We start from the raw sequence: 19472 nt of genomic DNA, 5'->3' as shown, positions 1-19472 counted from the left end.
GGAGGTTCCAGATGAGGGCATTTCTGTCCTTTGGCCTCTCTCTTTCTTTCCTGCTCTAACAGGCTCCGGAGACCAAGGTGCCTGTTGTTTCAGCACCCGGGAATAGTCCACCACTCAGTCTCTCCAACCGCTGACTTCCAGCAGCAATGGCCCACCCCTGGAGCTGTGGGGGCCTCCGAGGAACTTGGCATTTCTCATACTACACCACTGAAATATCGCCAATGGAGGAGATACTTTGGACCAAAGAACATAAAAGTTATTTATTCATTTGGTGAGGAAGATTGTCCCTGAGCCAGCATCTGTGCCAATCTTCCTCTACTTTGTATGTGGATGGCACCACAGCATGGCCTGATGAGTGGTGTGTACGTCCACACCCGGGATCAGAACTGGGAGTTTGGGCCTCCGAAGCAGAGGGTGCAAAGTTCACCACTAGGCCACTTGGCCCACCCCTAAAACTTATTTTTTTAATCAAGAAGTCCCAAGTGGAATAATTAGCCTTAGGAGGTAGAGGATTAACTTACAAGCAGAGATTAGATTCATTCATTGAATAGAATCGTACCAAGTTTCTATTGCAGGCCAGATCATGTGAGAGATTCCGGGAGGAGGCAGGTGGGTGGGAAAACAAGGGAATCACACCAATGTCTTCAAGATCAGTGTTGGCAAACTATAGCCTACATTCTGGTCTTGTATGGCCAGTGAGCTAAGGATGCTTTTATATTTTTAAGGATTGTTAAAAATAAGCAAGAAAACAAACAAAACACAAAGAAGAATGTGCAAAAAAGACTTATGTGGCCACAAAGTCTGTAGTGTTTATTGTCTGGCCCTTTACAGAAAAAGGTTGCTGAGGCCTGCTTGAGATGATCTATCTAACGATGAAATTAGATACATAAGGAAATAATTAGCCTTAAACTATATAAAGAGAAAGGGTTATAAATGGACGTTGAATAAATGGAAAGACAAACCAAGTGTCATGTTAGAATAAACAGTTGGAAATGACCATAGTTTCTAAATTGTTTTCTAGGTTTGGGACAATTAAGGTCGAAATTCTGAAAAGTCACCACTGTCCAACTTCATTAATAATCAAAGAAATGTAGATTACTAGTTTGCTTTCTTCTAAATTTCAAATTGACAAAGAAAATGATAAATCATTGTTTCTAGTAGTAGACTCAGCTTTTCATTCTAGTAGTAGAGTCGATCCACAAACACATGACCCTTCTTTCTCCTTGTTTCTCTTAATTTAGTAGGAAAATTCAAATTCTCAGCATCCTTAGCAGCTAGGGATGGCCAGGTAACAACTTTTAGTGAGGAGTAGCCTCATTGCTCTTTGTTCACTCTTTCTTCTTTCTCCCTGCAATACAGATGTGATGCCTAGAGAGACAGTAGCCATCTTGTGATCATGAGGCTGAAAGGATGATGAAGCAGGAACATCAAAGAAGTCAAGTATACTCTTGACATAGTTGAGTCCCACACCAGTCCTGCAATGCTGACCCCTGGAATTTTTGTTTTGTGATAAAAAATCCACTTACCTATTTAAGCTGCTATGATAAGATTTTCTATTATTGGCAGCCAAATATAAGCTTTGTTGGTACACTAGTGTTGGCTAGGGGTTCAAGAAATAGATGCTTATTCACTACTGGTAGAAATAAAAATTGGCACAAATTATCAGGAGGACAATACAAATAGCTTCAAAAGTGTTCATATTATTTTACCCAGATATTTCACTTCTAGGAACTTTATCTCTAGGCAATAATTATAGATGTAAATAAAGATACATGTGTAAGAAAGTTTAGTGCAGTGTTACTTATTATAGTGAAAAATAGAAAACAGCTTACCTGTCCAACACTAAGGAGATGGGTAAACAAATTAGTAAAAGTTTACTTAAGTGAATGTTTGCAGATTAAAAGTCTTCTTTTCAAAGACTATTTACTAAAGTAAAATGCTCAACAGTTTCATGAAAGTAAATAAACACCCCAGTGTATGTATTTATTTTTCTGTCTCTCTATTTATAGCTAAATGATTGGAAGTTAATAGGAGCTATCTTTGAATGGCAAGTGAAACGGAAACTTCTCTTTGATTTTTAAAGTCAACCTGAAGTAAATATATAGGGAACATTAGCAACAACCTTTTAACAAGAGAAAAATATGACGTGGGCATTAGCCTTTCTTGGTATCAAAATACATTCTTAAGCTATGATAATTTTCATGACATAGTACTAGTCAAAAGTACATGAATGGACCCTGAGTAAGAATGCCGTTAATGCCTAATGAAAGCGTTAATTAGGACTGAGAACATTTCATAAGCAAATGTTGGGAAGAGAAATTTGCGAGCTGAAAACATCAATTTAGATCATCACCTCATATCATACGTGAAAATTAACTTCAGAGATCTTAAAAAATGAAATTTAAAAATTCCAGAATTTGCAAAGAAATGTACTAAGTGGACAATAAACATAGGTAAATGTGTGATGGAAGGACAAGGTCCCCTTCTTCCAGTCTCCGGGAGCCACGTTCCTCGCCTCTCCCAGTAGAATGGCCCAAGTCCTGGTGCTGTGGGAAACCTAGCAGCATGTCACCCAGTATCACTGAAGAGTCCCCACAGGGCCTGTGTTTCTCCCTGGTGAATCTGCTTTTCAGCCAGCTCCTGTTCTCATCTACTCCTTGTCATTGCTCTGACTATGGCTGCATTGTTTTTCTCTGGCCTGCTTCGTCCTAAACAGCACACCACATCTCTTCCTTGTTCCCCAAAGCACTGGTAAAACCCAGAGTGTGTGCGTATTAGAAATTTTATTGATTAATTGGCAGAAACATGGCATAGAGCATTAGAAGAAAGAAAAGGCAATTTTAAATTTAGAATTGGATGTCATCATTCCTAGAAATTCCTGGATGAGTGGAGCATTCCAGCTGGTCTTTCAGTACCTCATGGAGACAATTTCTTTCATTCAACTAATGCAGATTGAGGGCCTACTATGTGCCAGGCACTTTGTGTAGTCCTGGGGATATGGTGATGACCCACACACAGTCCCTGTCCTCATGGAGAAGGAGAAAGGTATTAAGCAAATACCTATAGAAATACTCAAATAAAGGGATTCAGAAGCTTCCTGAGGAGGAACTCACACAGGTGTTCCAATGATGGTAGCTCAGGCTTCTATGCCAAAAGTCAATCAGAGTGTAGCATAGTGCCCTTCAGATGTATCCCCTATCCTCACCTTTTTAGCCTTCTGTCTGGGTCTAAGAGGGGGGATTCTGGAGGAAACCCTGAAAGGGCAGTTTCACTGAGGTCACTGGGGCACTGGGAAACCAGTCCTGCTTTGGCCCCATCATAGGAGAGGACAGGCATTTCCTTTCTTCAGCACTGAGCAGGGTGGGTGTCTCCTGCCCCTTGGACCGCAAGGAGACGAGGTGCTGGAGGCCTGGGAGTGAGAGGAAGCAGTGCACTGAACATCAGCAGCTGGTCCCGGAGAGCAGGCCCAGCACCAGGCACGGTAGGGCTGGCGAATTGTAGGCCCCATGGGGAGCCGGAGCCTTGGCAGTGGACAGTGCTGAAAGGTGCCAGCAGGCTGGGAGTGCATGCAGAATGGAGAAATCCTCTTTGTTAGCACATGTAAGACACCGCCCAGGGAATGAGGCCTTAAAAGTGGAGGGGGAATCCCCTGACAATAGGAGGAGATGAAAGCCAAGAAATTTCAGTGCCATGCATGCCAACGCAGCATGACCCCCCGCTGGTGTAACCTAGGAAAGTACCAGGTACATTAAAAAGAGTCAATGATATGAAGTTGATAATTGCACTGTGGTTATGTATGAGAAAATCCCTCTTCTTAGAAATCTTACACTTATCTAGGAGTAAAGGACCATGATGTATGTAACTTACCCTCAAATCATTCAGGAAAAAAATTGTGGGTGCATGAGTGTGTATGTGTACAGAGAGAGTGCATAAATGATAAAGCAAACAGGGTAAAATATTAACAATAGGTGAATCTAGGTAGGGGGTATATGTGCGTTTTTGTATAATTTTTATTTTTGAAATGTTCTGTAGATTTTAAATTATTCCTAAACAAAAAGTTCATAAAACAATGAAATTACAGTATGATGCATGTCCTAATTAGTGTAGGACAAAGCACAGCAGAAGGTCAAGGAGAAAGCCATCAGCTTTGCCTGGGGGTGGGAGTGTCAGGGGGGGCTTCCCCGAGAGGCTTAAGCAGAGATGAAGGATGATGTCCTGACAGAGCATGTGAGGCTCTGGAGCAGCTCATCGAGGTGGGAAGGGGGTAGGCGGGAGGGAAGAAGTGTAGGGTCCGACCTGTCCTGAGTGTCTGATTACCTAATAAACCCTGCAGCTGCTCAGATGAAGCAGAGTCCCCCTCCCCAGATGGTGAGTGTCACCTGTGTGACCAATGTTCCTCTGGCCAACCACACGCCCCTCTTACTCCCAGAGGCCCAGCCCAGGGACCTTCAAAGGGAAGCACGTCAGAGGGAGGGGCCAGCAGCCTGGGCAGGGCTGGGCAGGGCTTGCAGCGTTTGGCTCTCCCCAAAAGGGCTCAGCACTTCACTTGAGTCAGGACCCTCTGCAGAGGCAGGGAGCTCTGAGTCTGCACCTGGCAGGGAACTCTCAGCTGTGGCATCTGTGAGGAAGGAAGGAGGGAGCTCTCTGTCCCGGTGAGGATTTCTGAGTCAGCGACAAGACCTGTGGGTGTGGGGAGCAAAGATGTGAGCTCAGGTCTGGTCTTGGTCTCAGGGATTGAGAGTTTCCAAGAAAGGGGCCCATGGCCCCTCAAGAACTTCTAGGATTGGGAAGGGATGGAGGCTATTTGGGGAGGTTCCAGAATGCCCAGAAGCCCATCACTTTCCATTTTCGGTCTCTTGACTCAGAAAGGACAGGGAGCAAGGATGAGTGGAAGGGAAAGGATGGTGCAGCCAGTGACTTGTGCATCTCCTTTCCCCTTAGGGGACAATGGCCAGATTCTGCTTCCTGCTGTTCATCTCTGTGGCCACCAGAGGGTGGAGTGCAGGTAAGTGACTCAGGCGCAGCAGTTTCTTCAGCTCACCTCTCCTGTGCAGGAGAGTGGGGGGGTAGAGTTTGGCTGGATGCTGACATCCTGGTCCCGAAGGAGAGTCGTGGAGATGCACAGAAGCCACACGTGGCAGCTGACTTGAGATGTGGCCTGGGTGCTGATTGCTGGCCTCTCCGGGTGTCTGATCTGAAGTAGTCACAGCGTTAGCTAAGTCATGTCCTGGGGCCTCACCCTGTGCCTGTGTGTGGCTGTGCGGGGGCTCAGGAAGGGGGTGGTAAGGACTGTGTCCCCTCCCGGCTACTCCTGCCCCTGTGGCCTTGGCCTCTGCATCTCCAAAGGAAGCTAGGTCATCACACTGTGTCCCGGAACATCCCCATCTAGTCCCCATCCTCCCAATTCCATTCCTCACAACAGGTGTAATGATAGTTTTCAGTTTTAGTTAGTTGAGAAGAAGAATTCAGTGTTAAGACTGTACGAGATCGTGGTCAGATAGTCTTAGCAGACAGAATCCTGGGTGCTCACAGCATAGTGACGAACTGGCGAAGTGGGCAGGGGCTGGGAGCTGATGCCAGGAAGGATGGTATCAGGCAACAGACTGTTAGTGAGAATTATTCTCACATCCTCCAGCAGTGGCCCAGGCTCCTGAGATGTTCCAGGACAGCAAAACCTGTGCCTCCTCCCTTTCTTTCCTGCCTAGAAGCTGCAAGGAACTCAAAGAAAGTTGCTACAGAGCAGGTGGTGAGTATTAACCAACCCAGCCTTCTCTCCTTGAGGCCACTTTTTAGCTAAACAGAGCCCAGGCACGGAAATCAGGAGGAATGTACCCACCGCTACCGTCTGTTCTGGATCCAGCTCCCACCCAAGGAGCTTTCCAGTGGGAATTTGGCGGCTTTATGTCCCACCCAGTCACAGCAGGCATGATCTTCTGAGCACAGGGAGAAGGCAGTGTTCCTGGTGACACATGAGGTGGTGGCAAGAGCCATGATAAGTCTAAGATTTTCCTCTAGTTGTGAGCTAATGTTAGCCTGCCAGTTTCATGGGTGCTGGCAGGAAACATGAGACTCCAGAAGCTGAGATGAAAACCTTTATTATTCACAGCAATAGCAGTAGCCAGACTATCAGCATTTTCTCGTGCTGGTTCCCTGAGCCCCAGTTCCAACACGGTGACGTGAAGAGGGCCAGGAGACATCTGCACAGGTAGTGGTTTTGTCAAGCAGGCTGACAAGTGGACTGGTAAAGAAACAACAAGCCTCTTTTAGATCAGACAGTTTATTACTCACATAGACTGCAAAACCAAGATAGCAAAGGTGTCACCTTCTCCCATCCCTTGGCCCACAGGACAGCACAGAAATGAAAGGGTCCGGATGACAATGTAACATGGGTAGCAAGGGACTCTGATGCAGAGGATCTGACCCAGGCTGCAGCTACGCAGTTTTGTCACCTGTAGCTGCATCCTAAGAGGCTGGGGTGGGCAGCAAGGCAAAAAGCCCCAGGCCTCATCAGAAGCTGGAGTCAAAGACAAACTGTCTCACGACAGCCTTCCTGCAAGATAGGGAGGTGGGTGAGCACCGACCTTGTAGCAGCCCCCACAAGCCTGCCAGGCTTCCGTGTTTCAGGAGGATGACAGGTGTTCTACCAGGCGTTAGGTCCACTGTGGTTAGGCCTTGCCCATGTGACACATGTGGAGATGTGCAAAGTGACTAGGGTGGCACAATGGAGCCTTCTCCTCCAGGGCTGTGTACAGGAGAGGAACTCTGAGCTTCGGGAATCTGAATCTTACACAGTCACACGCCACATAACGATGTTTCAGTCAACAAGGGATGGCATAGATGATGGTGTCCCATAAGATTAGTACCACATAGCCTAGGTGTGTAGTAGGCTATATCATCTAGTTGGCATAGGGACACTATGTGATAGCACGAGGAAATCACCTAACGATGCATTTCTCAGAACATATCCCCATCGTTTAGCGAGGTGTGACTGTATAATGGTCAGTGGCCTTGCCTGCCCTTTGCTCTGAGATGAACTTGATGTAGACTTGGGATGTGATAGGGTGCTGATTTCTGGCCTCTCCTGGACAGAAGCAGGCACTATCTGGAGAGAGACATCATCTCTCTCTTCTAAGGCTGTTTGCTCTGCAATCTCTTTGAAAAGATAGTGTGGAACTAAGGCAGGCAGTGCCTCTGCTCACAGATGACCCAGAGAGAATTGGCTTCCCACAAATGATGATGTGTGGGAGCCTTCAGAATATGCTTCTGATTTCCCAGAATCTTTCTGGTTGTGGGTCCTGAGAAGGACCATGTGCTCTCAGACAGGGGGCTCTGGGCTGGTTCCCTCTGCAGATGGTGTGTATCTCCTCCACACTGAGAATGGTCTCATCTACCAGACCTTCTGTGACATGACCTCTGGAGGTGGCGGCTGGACCCTGGTGGCCAGCGTGCACGAGAACAACATGCTGGGGAAGTGCACGGTGGGCGACCGCTGGTCCAGTCAGCAGGGCAGCAGGGCAGACTACCCAGAGGCGGACGGCAACTGGGCCAATCACAACACCTTTGGGTCTGCAGAGGCAGCCACCAGCGATGACTACAAGGTTGGTGCCACTCACCACCCTCTTGGGAAAGGGTGAGGAGCTGAGTGTGGCTTGACCACACCGTGTAGAAGGGCAGGTTGGAAGATGGGGATGTGGAGACAGGGCTGGAGAAGAAAGACCTACTTCCAGGTCTTGAAGCACAGCTTCCTCCCAGCAAGGACGTTAGGGACCTGGGTGGTGGGAGGCATCTTCATCTGCTGGAAGTAGGGGTGTCTGAGTGCTGCTGGCCACCTGCCCTCCTGGAGCCAAGAGCTCTCAGCCCCACTGAGGGCTGCGTGTGTGTGTGTTTGGTGCCTGTGGGACCTCCTGGCCTAGTCAGGCTCAATGTCTCTTGCTCTCCAGAACCCTGGCTACTATGACATCCAGGCCCAGGACCTGGGCATCTGGCATGTGCCCAACAAGTCCCCCCTGTAGCAGTGGAGGAACAGCTCCCTGCTGAGGTACCGCACCAGGAATGGCTTCTTGGAGACTCTGGGACATAATCTGTTCGGCCTCTACCAGGTAACCAGGGCTGTTGGCTGGGGGGCACTTCCTCTGGTGAACAGAGGGCCAAGTGTTTGGGGTGAGAGGCAAGTCTTCTCTGTGCCCACGCGTCACCGTGAGGTGCCTGTGCTTGGCCGCTTCTCCTACTCTGGGTCACTGTGAACTGCTGTGCTGCCTCTTTCAGGACCTCTGAGGCAGGCAAGGGGAGAGGCCTGTGGGAGAGGAGCGGAGAGGGAGTGCGGGAGAAGGCCAAGGGGCTTGGGGCTGTCAGAGAGACACAGCTCTGGGGAAAGAGGCGTGACTATGATGGAGACAGATTTCCGAATAATGACACGGGAAGGCATTAAATCCCCTACCTCTCAATATGACAGCATCTCTGCTGTCCTTACACAACCGCTCTTTTGGGTCCCTGCAGAAATACCCAGTGAAGTATGGTGCAGGGAAGTGTTGGACTGACAACGGCCCAGCCGTCCCTGTGATCTACGACTTCGGTGATGCTCAGAAAACTGCATCTTATTACTCACCACTTGGTCAGAGTGAGTGTCGGCTTCCTCAGCCTGGTCTTAAATCCTGCCCTGCCCTCTTGGGAAAAGTGTACATAAAACAAATAATAATTGCTAGCATTTCCTGAACACTTTACAATGTGCCAAGCTCTTTTCTAGGAACTTGACACAGTTTTGTGTCATTTCATCAACTTGAGAAAGACTATGAAGTTAAAATTACTATTATCTCCGTTTTACAGAATATAAACCAAGGCTGCTTAACCACCACCCTGTGTGGCCTGTTAGAACAGTCAAGAAAAGGTGGAGGCTAGTGTTCACAGGAGAGAAAAACTAGCAAAGTGATGAGAAAATTTTATTTTTGTTATGAAGGACAGCTATTAATTATCTTAAAGACATTTTTCAGCATAATAAAGGCACAGAAGTTAAGTCTTTGTTTGGAAAATAAAAGCCATTACTGTTGACATTTGATATTTTGATGAAGGCAGGTAATGGTAGTTAGGAAAACAAACACACAGTAATTGGATGAGAAGCTTGTCCACAGAAACAGAGGGCCACATCTGATCATTGCTTGTCCTCCTGCACCTTTGGAGATCTTCTCGGTGATCCTCTGTGGAGTCTAATTTCTCCTGTAGCAGACAAGTGTCCTCTTGTGAGCCCCAGCCTTTGTCCTCTTGCCCCAGATGGACAGAGGTTCTCTCCTGGATAAGTTCAGGGTCGGATGTCCCACCCACAGGGCACACAGGTGCTGGGCTCCACCCCCTACAGCTTGGAGGGTTGGGCTGTGACCTGAACTCTTGGCTTAGGGAATCCCTGGGCTGGTCAAAGGGAAGCTATTTCCGGTTCCTCCTTTGAATACTTGGCCCTTTCTCTGCTGCTTCTTTTCCAGAGGAATTTGTTGCAGGATTTGTCCAGTTCAGAGTGTTTAATAATGAGAAAGCAGTCAATGCCCTGTGTGCTGGGGTGAGAGTTACTGGCTGCAACACTGAGCACGTGAGTTTGGGGACATCAAAGCGTGTGCATGTGTCCGTGTGGGGTGTGTTGATGTGTGTCTCCAGGGCTTGCCTTTTTACTCTCTTGATGGTATCTGGTGAACATAATCTATTTCAATGAAGTTTAGTTTATCAAGATTTCCATGTATCGTTAGCACTTTAATGTTTTGTTTAAGTATGTTCCTATGTTGAGGTCATGAAGATATTGTCCAACATTCATATTAACTTCCAGAAGCTTTCTGTTTTTGTTGTTTTCCCAGTCTTAGAGGAGAGAGCACCATAGCTGTGGAGACTGGAGAGTGTCTTTGAGGGACAATTTGTGACTGGGGGAGGAGGAGGGAGTCAGAGCCACAAGAAGAAGGGCGTTCACTTAGGGCCCTCTTGCCTCCCCAGCTGACAGTCTGAGAATGTGACCCTGAGATTACTCCATCTTCACTTCCCCCTCAGCCATTGGTTTGTCCATTTCAAGATGAGGCAGCTGTGCCCTCATGGAAGGACCCCTAGATTGTGATCCAGAGGATAATGCAGCTGTGGGTCCTGGGAGTGCAGTTGGGTGTGTCTCTTTTCCTAGACAACCGTTTCCTACACTGGCTTCCCTGGCTTCTTACACTGTGCATTAGTGCATCTTTGCATATAACCTTCAGGCATTGATTCTTTCTTTAAAAATACAAGCATAGACTGGTGGTGAACACGATGCAGTCTATACAGAAACTGATGGATAATAATGTACACCTGAAATTTACAGTGTTATAAGCCAATATGACTTCAATAAAATAATTTAAGTAAATACAAGCAGAGAACTCCTGCAGAGTGCTAGGTGTTAGAGGTGCACAGATGACATAGCCATCTTAAGGAGCTATGAGTGGGACAGAGATGGCGATCTCCCATGGTCTGAACTGTGAGGGTAACGTAAACAAGGGGCTCTCAAACACGATAGAGGAGCTTCTAATTCTACTAGTGGCACAGAGTTGATTCTCTAAGGAATGTGACATTTGTGATGAATCTCAAAAGATGTATAGAGTTCGACAAGTAGGAAAGGGCAGAATAGTTCATTTTTAACGTGTATGACTACGATGCTCAAAATCATTGGTGTTGAGAGGGCATGGTGTGCATATTGGGCAGAAGCAGGGGCTGATGAAGAAGATCCCTATAGGAACCAGGACCAGGAGGGACTTCACATTATGTCAAGGATTTAGAGTTTATGTTGCAGGTGACGGGACTCAGAGAACTTTGAACAGAGGAGTGACGTGATCAGCTTTGGTTTTGCTAAGATGATGCATCGCAGTGTGGAGGACAAGGACTGAAGAGCAGGAGAATTAGGGGCCAGGAGACGGTGAGGCAGATGCAAAGGTCCAGATGCGACACACTAAGGTCCTGAGCCAAGGCTTTCTTGATGAGGTTGAATGAGCATGGATGGCTTCCAGGGATACGTAGGGGAAGGAATCATCAGTCCTTAATGAACAGATAAATATGGGCGGATGTCGAGCGAAGGAGACTAAAAAGACCTTAGGTGTTGGTTTTGGGTGACTGTGTACTATCAATTAAGACAGGTGGCAGGATGAGGAACAGATTCCTCAATCAGGGACAGTAAGAGAGATCATTAGTTTTGTTTTGCTCAAGTGGGGTTTTAGATACCTGTGAAATATCCAGGTGGGGACACCCAGGTGGTAGTTGGATATGAGGGTCTCAAGAATGAAACTATCTGGGCTGGCCTCAGAGATTAGGAGTATACTGATAGTATATGAGTATGCTAATAATGGCTGAAGTCATGGGAGAAGATGAGCCATAACAGGGAGAGTGAGATGTGGACTGAGCTCTGAAGAGCATGTAGGGGATGGGCTGAGGAAGAGAGGCAGGCCAAGGGGCCTGAGAATGCATGTTCAGGAAGGTAGAAAGGAAGTCAGGAAGGAGAGTGATTTCAGAGTCCACAGAGGAGAGGCTTTTACGGGAGGGAGTGGTCAAAGCCAAGTTGGATGAGGACCAAAGATTCCAGGGGACTTGGCCATTAAGAGCTCAGAGCGTCAGCAGCAAATCCGTCATTGTGTCTCTTCTCCTTGCTTCCCAGCACTGCATCGGTGGAGGAGGATTCTTCCCGGAGGGCAACCCCAGGCAGTGTGGGGATTTCTCCTCCTTTGATTGGGATGGATACGGAGCTCACACTGGTTACAGCTGCAGCCGGGAGATAACTGAGACAGCCGTGCTCTTGTTCTACCGATGAGAGCTCTGTAGTTGGGAGACCGGGAACCCAGATACTCCGAAGTGGAAAAGCTGGAACGCTACCAAGGAGGAGAGGAGAATAAATTACATCAATTTGTGGCTCTAGGTTTCTTTGAATTCTTTTTACAAATCACCTGAGACCTTGAGAAATATCTTAAAATAATACCTATTATTCTGGTGAATATGAGTTTGTAATTTCAAGTCTCAGGGATCCCAGAACCCAAGTGCGCCCCTCTCTCTAGGAGCCCCGAGTTAGATTTACGGGCAGGGGAAATGCTTCCTGTTAATTCTCCCTTCCGTACTGTTATCAGCTGATCAAATACAGCCCTCAATATAAACATTTTAAAGAAGAAAAGATGACTATTATTTAGCTTCGATAGAAAAAAAGGAAACAGAGGGCACAAGTTCCCAATTCCTTACTCTCTCCTGCTTCCACAGTCAGGATACTCTCCCCAAAATGATTCTAGTACTTATTCCAATGTGTGTGTGTGTGTGTGCATGTGTGTGTTTCTATGCCACCAAGAAATTCTCCAGCATCAGCTGGGTATCCTAGAACTCAATTCAACTTTGGTACTATCTACTCAGAGATAGCATCAGATTCCACAGATTAAGGACTCAGTCCTACCAAGAGTGCTGCCCCCTCCAATTTAGATGACAGTCACAAGCCCAGATTGTCACCTGTGCTTTTGACCAACTCGCTATAGATTGGAGGTTCCAAGGGCTCTCTCAATAGGTTTGATTAATTTGCTAGAACAGCTCACAGATCTCAGAGGGACATTTTACTTACTAGATTATCAGTTTATTATAAAAGGATATAACTCAGGGAGAGCCAAATGGAAGAGACGCATAGGCAAGGTATGAGGAAAGGGCAAGGAGCTTCCATGCCCTATTCAGAGCACACCACTCTCGCTCATCTCCATGTGTTCATCAACCTGGAAACTCTTCAGATGCCATCCTTTTGGGTTTTTACGGAGCCTTCTTTACATAGGCATGAAGATTAAATCATGGGTGATTGATTCAACCTCCACTCCCTCTCCTCTCCCTGACGGTCAGGGGAGTGGGACTGAAAGTTCCAAGCCTCCAATCATAAGGTGGCTTCTCCTGGCAACCAGCCCCCATTTTTCAGTGTGGTCCAAAAGTCACCTCATTAACGTAACAAAAGACACCTTTGTTGCTCCGGTCACTTAGGAAATTCCCAGGGTTTGAAGAGCTCTGTGCCAGGAACATAATGAAGACTAGATTTATACTTCTTATAGATCACAATATCGCACTCCCCAAGGGTGGATGTGACTGGCAAGGTCTGGGCTCCCATCTTCAGTTGCTTATCAAAAGGAGGGCCAAGGGTTCCAGAGAAGTCTCACTGTGTCATCTGTGCAAACAGGATGCTGACGACAGCAGTCCTGGCTTGTGAGCAGAGCTCAGATGTCTTATATAGTTTTGCTCAAAATACAAATCTGACTCGAACATTCCCCACCTCCCATCACCATTCTTTTTCTCCTTCACTGCCTGTGGACTAGAGCAACAGTTCTCAAATGGGGTGGGAGGTGGGAGAGATAGGGGTGATCTTGCCTCTCAGTAGGGCTGTCAGATTTAGCAAATAAAAATACAGACATCCACTTGAATTTTAATTTCAGATATAACAATCTTTTCAGTATAAGTATGTCCTGCGCAGTATTTTCTCTGGTGCCCTATGCCTAGGGACCATTTGGCAATATCTGGGGACACTGTCATGACTGAGAGGTGGTGTGAAGGACGACAAGAGCCATCTAGTGAGTGGAGGCAGGGATGCTGTGAGACGTCTGACACTGCACAGGACGCCCTCCCCACAGCAAAGAATGATATGATCTGAGGTGTCAGCAGTGCTGCAGCAGAGAAGCCCTGGATTAGAGGATTTTGTTTAAAATCTATAGCATGGAAGTCCTGAGGCCCTGGCCATTGGCAGCTGAAAGCAAAGAAGAAAATTTTCAAAATTGTGTTTAATTAAAAAATAGGCCCAATGTTTGCTGGTTTGTTTTACAGTTTTTATCTATTTCATTATTGGTGGATAGAACATTTAACAGTTAAATACATTTAGATAATGTACAGGTGACTGCCACACTGCAGCATTGGTAACTAGATAAACAATCTAACTAGGAGCCAGTTAAGAAGAAACTGACTCCGCATTTAAATACACCTTTTGTTTAGATCACCCTTTGTTTTGATTACTGAAGGGGTCGAAAGGAGTTGGGGGGAGCCTGCTGTTTACTCTGGAAATATATTAAGGACAAACCTTCTCAGACCCATTCCTGAGGGTTCCCACCCAGCTGGGTTAACCTCAAACTCCAGAGAAAGCCCAAGCTCGTGGCCTCCAGCATTAACTCTCATTCCATTGACCAGAACAGACAGTGTCAGCCTCACACCAGGCCTCAGAGTCTGAGAGCAGCCTACTCCACTTGAACTAGAGTTGTTGGCTTTTGCAGAAATGGAAGCAGTGGGATCCAATGGATGGTTAGCTGCAATGCCAAAACGAGGACAGTCGGTACCTAACGTCCAAGCAAGATTCACTGAAGTGTCAAGATCTTCATATAGTTTCTGATAAATCTTCTCCAAATGCTGTCCCATTACTGACAGTAGCATGTAGCTGGAAGTCTCTAGTCCTACACCCCATTGCAGAGTTATTCCTTGTCAGCTTTGATTTGGCACTGTCAAAGATCATCCAACGTCCAGCAAGCCAGCCCTCAGAATCAAAGACAGCTGAACCATGGATGGCAGGTCCAGCAAATCCAAGTCCACATCACAACCAAGGTTTATACATCCTCTCCTGTGAGAAGACTTGAGTTTACCACTTTTCTTTTCCTTGTTTGGTGAGAAGGTAGTATCAAATGTCAGTTTCTACCCTTGACAAATCTGGTCTTCAAGTCTGATTCAATTCTGTTCCTAGAGTGGTTTCAGTGTTTCATTTTTCTGTGAAGGTCAGACCATACACTGTATGAATTTGGTCTCCAAGATCCAAGTAATGTGACCAGTGTCTGCTTTAGATGGACTAGATGCTGAGAATTCCATGTTACTGCATGATTTTGTTTTCACATCTAGACAACCTAAAACCACTTCCTCTGATGAAAATATCTTTGGCAGATTGGCCAAGGTCAGCATATGATGGAGGAATATCCATTGGCCACACTTGTCACTGTCTGTAGGTCACCATGACCAGGACATGAGAAGGGGTGATCTGGTGGTCTCCTGAGGGGTGTGTCACATCCGAAGCTTGCTCTGGCTTGCTCTGAGTTGGGCTGCAGCTCCCATGGCCAGAGGGCCAAGTGAAAGCCCAGTGATTGTTCTTGGCCAAACCTGATTGATACAGTACTTGGTCAGCTACTGCTATTGTATTTGTTTTTTTTCCTAGTAGCTTCTATTGTTTTCTCCCTCTTTAATAAAACTTGGTCCCTTAACAGCACATTCCTGCTTCTCCTTGCTACTCTTTTATTCCCTCTTTCTCTACTCACTTTTTTACCTCTTGTCTTGTTGTTTTCTCTCTCCCAATGTCAGGATTCTGCAAGAAATACACAGTACACTCAAATGGTAATGGAGGAGAATTTAACAGAGTCTGTCTGCAAAGGTTTAGCAGAGTTATGGGAAACCAATAAGAGATGTGTAGTTTCCCTGAGTAAGCAACACTAGGCAGCAGTTATCAGGGGTAGGACTGAAGGGCATGGGGAGAGAGCAGTTACTAGAACCCCAAGAAAGAACAGGTGTGGGAGTCTGCCAGATAGGAACTGAGTCTTGGTAGAGGGACGTAGCCAGCACATGGCAACCTTTATCAGGTTACCTTCATAATCCTTCCGCCCTTAGGACTCTTGCCAGTGCCTCACATTGGCTAAATCCTTCTGGAAGCTCATGAACTAATTCTATAAAGGTCAGCTTCCTGAGCAACAGAATAGGGTGAAGGATGCATCTTAAGGGACAAATGAGAAAAATCCCACATGCTCCACTCCTTTTGCCCATCAGCATGCATTTTTGTCCTTTGTCCAGATGAAAAATTCATATCTCCAATCAGAGGACACACAATCATTCCATTAGCTCTTGTGTCCTTGTGGGGTGATAACAATTCAGTCAAATCCTCATGTGAAACCTAAGACATTAGGAACCACCAATGGTCTTCATATAAGGTAGCAGGGGCAAACGATGGGGAAGGAATTAAAACATAGAAAAGAGCTGCCACAGTTATTGCTTCTGTAGCTGGTCATGACGCCTTAGTTGATAATTCTAGTTTCATTCTTCCCCCACCCATTCCTTGTTTCCTTTACCCTCTACCAACATCTTGGCTGGAAAAGCCTGTGTAACCCAATTCTCCATTCTTGCTGGGTCTGAGTCTTGTGGTTCCATCTTTACTGGGTTGTGGCACTTTTTCATTGACCAGGAATATGGGTTAAAGACATGGTCCTCCTTGTCTCCATTATGAAGCAACATTGCAATTTTTTGGGAAATCAGGTACATACTGCCAGTACAGTGACATCTTCTTTGCCTGCTGGATCATTGGCACAAGGAAGCCAAAATAGCAAGTGGGTGGACTCAACTTCCAAATTGAAAGAACTGTAACTGCATTCCCCGGTGGAAGCATTCCTCCAAACCCACTAGCCTACTAGGACCTCCAAACCCATTGAACCCCAAGTTGCGGGGAATTAGAAGCAAAAATTCCTTCACTATATTACTTGCTGTAACCGTAATAGGAGCTATTTCCTTTCCACCCCTGGACCCCCAGACCTGTGCATTTAGGCTATTTGATGTGACTGGTTCATTAGTTTTCTTCAGCTGCTATAACAAAGCACCACAGGCTGGGGGGCTTAAGCAACAGAAATTTATTTCCCCACAATTCTAGAGGCTAGAAGCCCAAGGTCACGGTGTTGGCGGGGTTGGTTTTTGTGGAGGGCCGTGAGGGAAGGATGTGTTCCAGGACTCTATCCTTGGCTTGTAGATGGCCTTCTTCAGCCTATGTTTGCAAATGTCTTCCTTCAGTGTGTGTCTGGGTCTTAATCTCCTCTTCTTATAAGGACATTAGTCATTTTTCTGGGTTAGGGCCCACCCACATGAACTCATTTTACCTTAATTATCTCTTCAAAGATCCTGTTGTTATATACAGACACATTGAAGTGCTAGGGATTCGAACTTCAATATATAAACTTTGAGGGGGGCCATGGGAACACAATGCAGCCCATATTAGTGGGGCAACCACATGTTGGCATCATTTATAGTTTGTGTCACATAGGACAGTACTCTTACCATGACAGGATGACACTGAGCCATTAGTAGCATATTTCATCACTTTAGCTATGGCCCCTTCCAAAAGATGGGGCTTGTGGTAAAATGATGAATTCCATAAAATGTGCCCCCAGTTGGAGGCAGTGTTTGTGAGATGCCATGATATTCTGTACGTCAATGAATGTTGGTGCCACCAGAAGCATTATGGCCAGGGAGGGTAAACCTATAGCCAGAATATATATCTATCCTTGTGAAGACCAATCATTACTCTTTGCCTTATAGAAAGGATCCAAAGTAACTCAAGTTGTCACTGGGTAGCTGGATGGTACCCCCTAGAGAATAGTGCCACATTGAGGTTCCACATTGTTGGCTGATGATGGCAGGTTGGATACTCAGGAGTGGCATCATTCAGATCAGCCTTGGTGAAGAGAAGGCCATAGTATTGAGTCTATGCAGATCCTTGTCCCTGATGCCATTGCTGCATTGTGCATGAGCCCACTAAATGATCACTGAGGTGGTTGGGGAAAGACACTGAGTGCCATCCACAGGTTGGTGCACCTTACTGACCTGGTGATTCAGAGCCTCCTTACAGAGGATGCCCCCAGTGCACATTTACATGGAAGGCAAATTCCTTATTCTCTGTGCTCACATGTAGAGGTCCATTCATGTACTTCCCCTCACAGCTTTTTGTTGCCATTCTTTCAGTCCTACTCTATCCAAGTTCCTCCCCAAAGGGCCAACGTGCAAGCCACCACTCATGAAGCAGTGTAGATTTGTACTTCAGGCAATCTCTTCTTCCTCACAAAGTCAGCAACCAGATGAATCACCTGAAGTCACCCTCAGGGAGAATTCCTTTTCACTATCACTTTTCAGGTCACCCCTGCTTGGGGCTGTAATACCGTGGCTGTCTACTTATAGCTAGAGCCAACAGATCAAGCAAATCCATTTGTAAATCACACTTTCCCTCCATTCCTTCTTCATTAACTGATCATAGGTTACTTCATATGAGGCCACAGGTGTGGACTTAGGAAGATGAAGCAAAGAGTCGGAGAGGATAATACGGGAGTCTGAGACATTTGCTCATGTAGTGTAGTTCTGTCACCTTGACTTGCCTTGGTTTGGCCTTAAATACACCATTTCCATTTCACAACTGTATGATTTGATGGAATAGATAATACCTAGTTCATGGTCATGATGGGAAGTTTGGGTTACACAGTCAGTTGATATCCCTTGTCATGCATTTAGCCTCTCCAGGGCCCAGTAGCAAGACAGGTTATCTTAAAACAGCTGTTTTAAATGGAGAATAATTGGCAGGAGACACAATGTCTTTACTCCAAAACTCTAGGGGTATGTGCTGTGGTTCTCCTACTGGGGTTTGCCAGAAACTCCAAATAGCTGCTTTTCCATCTGAAATCTTATCTGGTATGCTCCACAATAAGGTCCATGTGGGAAACAAAATTTCACTGGGACCTGGACCTGTTGTAGAGCCTTTTCTTGTTTTGTGTCCACTCACAATTGGTACCCTTGTGGCCTGAGTAAGAGCAGCAGGCTCAAATGTCATATGTGTTGCTTCCATATTCCAAAGAGACTAGCCTGACCTGGGATTGTGTCTTTTTCTTCAAAATAGCTGATGAAAGCTGTTTCTCACTTTAGGAAGAACATTCAGACATAGATAATTAACTGATGTGGCACATTCTGCATATACTCTGTGAATTCTTTGATAACCGTGCCTCAAAATTTGGTCTCACTTAGTGACTCAATTCTAATGAATAGAATGTGGCAGAAATGACACTGTGTGACTTCTGAGACCCTGTGAAAATACCACATAGAGAGAGAGGGATGTCCAGGAAGCTCTGTGTGTTCCCTCCTCCAACTGTTTGAGTCTTCCCAGCCAGGCAGCAGACATGTGAGTAAAGGAGCCTTAAAGATTTTCCCAACCTTAGCCACCATCTGACTCAAATGAGTCAGAGAGCTGCAATATCAGCTTCACCTCTGGAGAGCTGGAGACTGAGGGCAGCCAAGCAGCTTTATGTGGTTGAGCCTCAAAAGACTCTAAGCAGCAAGGATTGGGTGAGCTTTCCTGATTGACAATTCTCTGTGTGTATTGTTACACCTTGATGTCAGGAAAGTAACGGTGTTGGGAAGTCTATGAGGAGAGGACACCTGGAAGCCCTGTGCTTGGAACTTTCCTGGGCTCTTCCTTATGCACCTCTTCCTTTAGCTGATTTTAATCTGTATTCTTTGGCTGCAGTAAACCATAACTGTGAATATAGCAGCTTTCAGTGAGTTCTGAGAGTCATTCTATATAATTATTTAACCTAAGAGTACTCTTCGGGCCCTTCAAACTGGGAAATAATTTCAGAGGTGATGGTGGTGGTCTTGGGGGAGCCTTAGACTTGCAATTGGTGTCAGAAGTGAGGGTGGTCTTCTGGCCCATTCTTCTAACT

At 46.1% G+C, this 19472-nt stretch overlaps 1 protein-coding gene and 1 pseudogene across 1 annotated transcript; one reads left to right on the top strand and one right to left on the bottom strand.

Moving 5' to 3' along the window:
• The first annotated feature begins 4519 nt into the window (after positions 1-4519).
• Positions 4520-11884, top strand: LOC138924262 (intelectin-2-like). The gene is given in 8 exon segments (XM_070267955.1): positions 4520-4652; positions 4942-5005; positions 5636-5746; positions 7351-7598; positions 7941-8099; positions 8497-8617; positions 9471-9574; positions 11639-11884. Coding segments are annotated over 7 exon segments (954 nt in total). The 5' UTR covers positions 4520-4652; positions 4942-4947; the 3' UTR covers positions 11792-11884.
• A 2147-nt stretch (positions 11885-14031) lies between these two features.
• Positions 14032-14941, bottom strand: LOC138923981 (voltage-dependent anion-selective channel protein 2 pseudogene; annotated as a pseudogene).
• Between the last annotated feature and the right edge of the window lie 4531 nt (positions 14942-19472).

The sequence above is a fragment of the Equus caballus genome, chromosome 5 (assembly GCF_041296265.1).
Source record: "Equus caballus isolate H_3958 breed thoroughbred chromosome 5, TB-T2T, whole genome shotgun sequence".
Lineage (NCBI taxonomy): Eukaryota > Metazoa > Chordata > Mammalia > Perissodactyla > Equidae > Equus > Equus caballus.
Note: the sequence above shows the minus strand (reverse complement) of the source record. Positions and strands in the feature narration are given on the sequence as shown.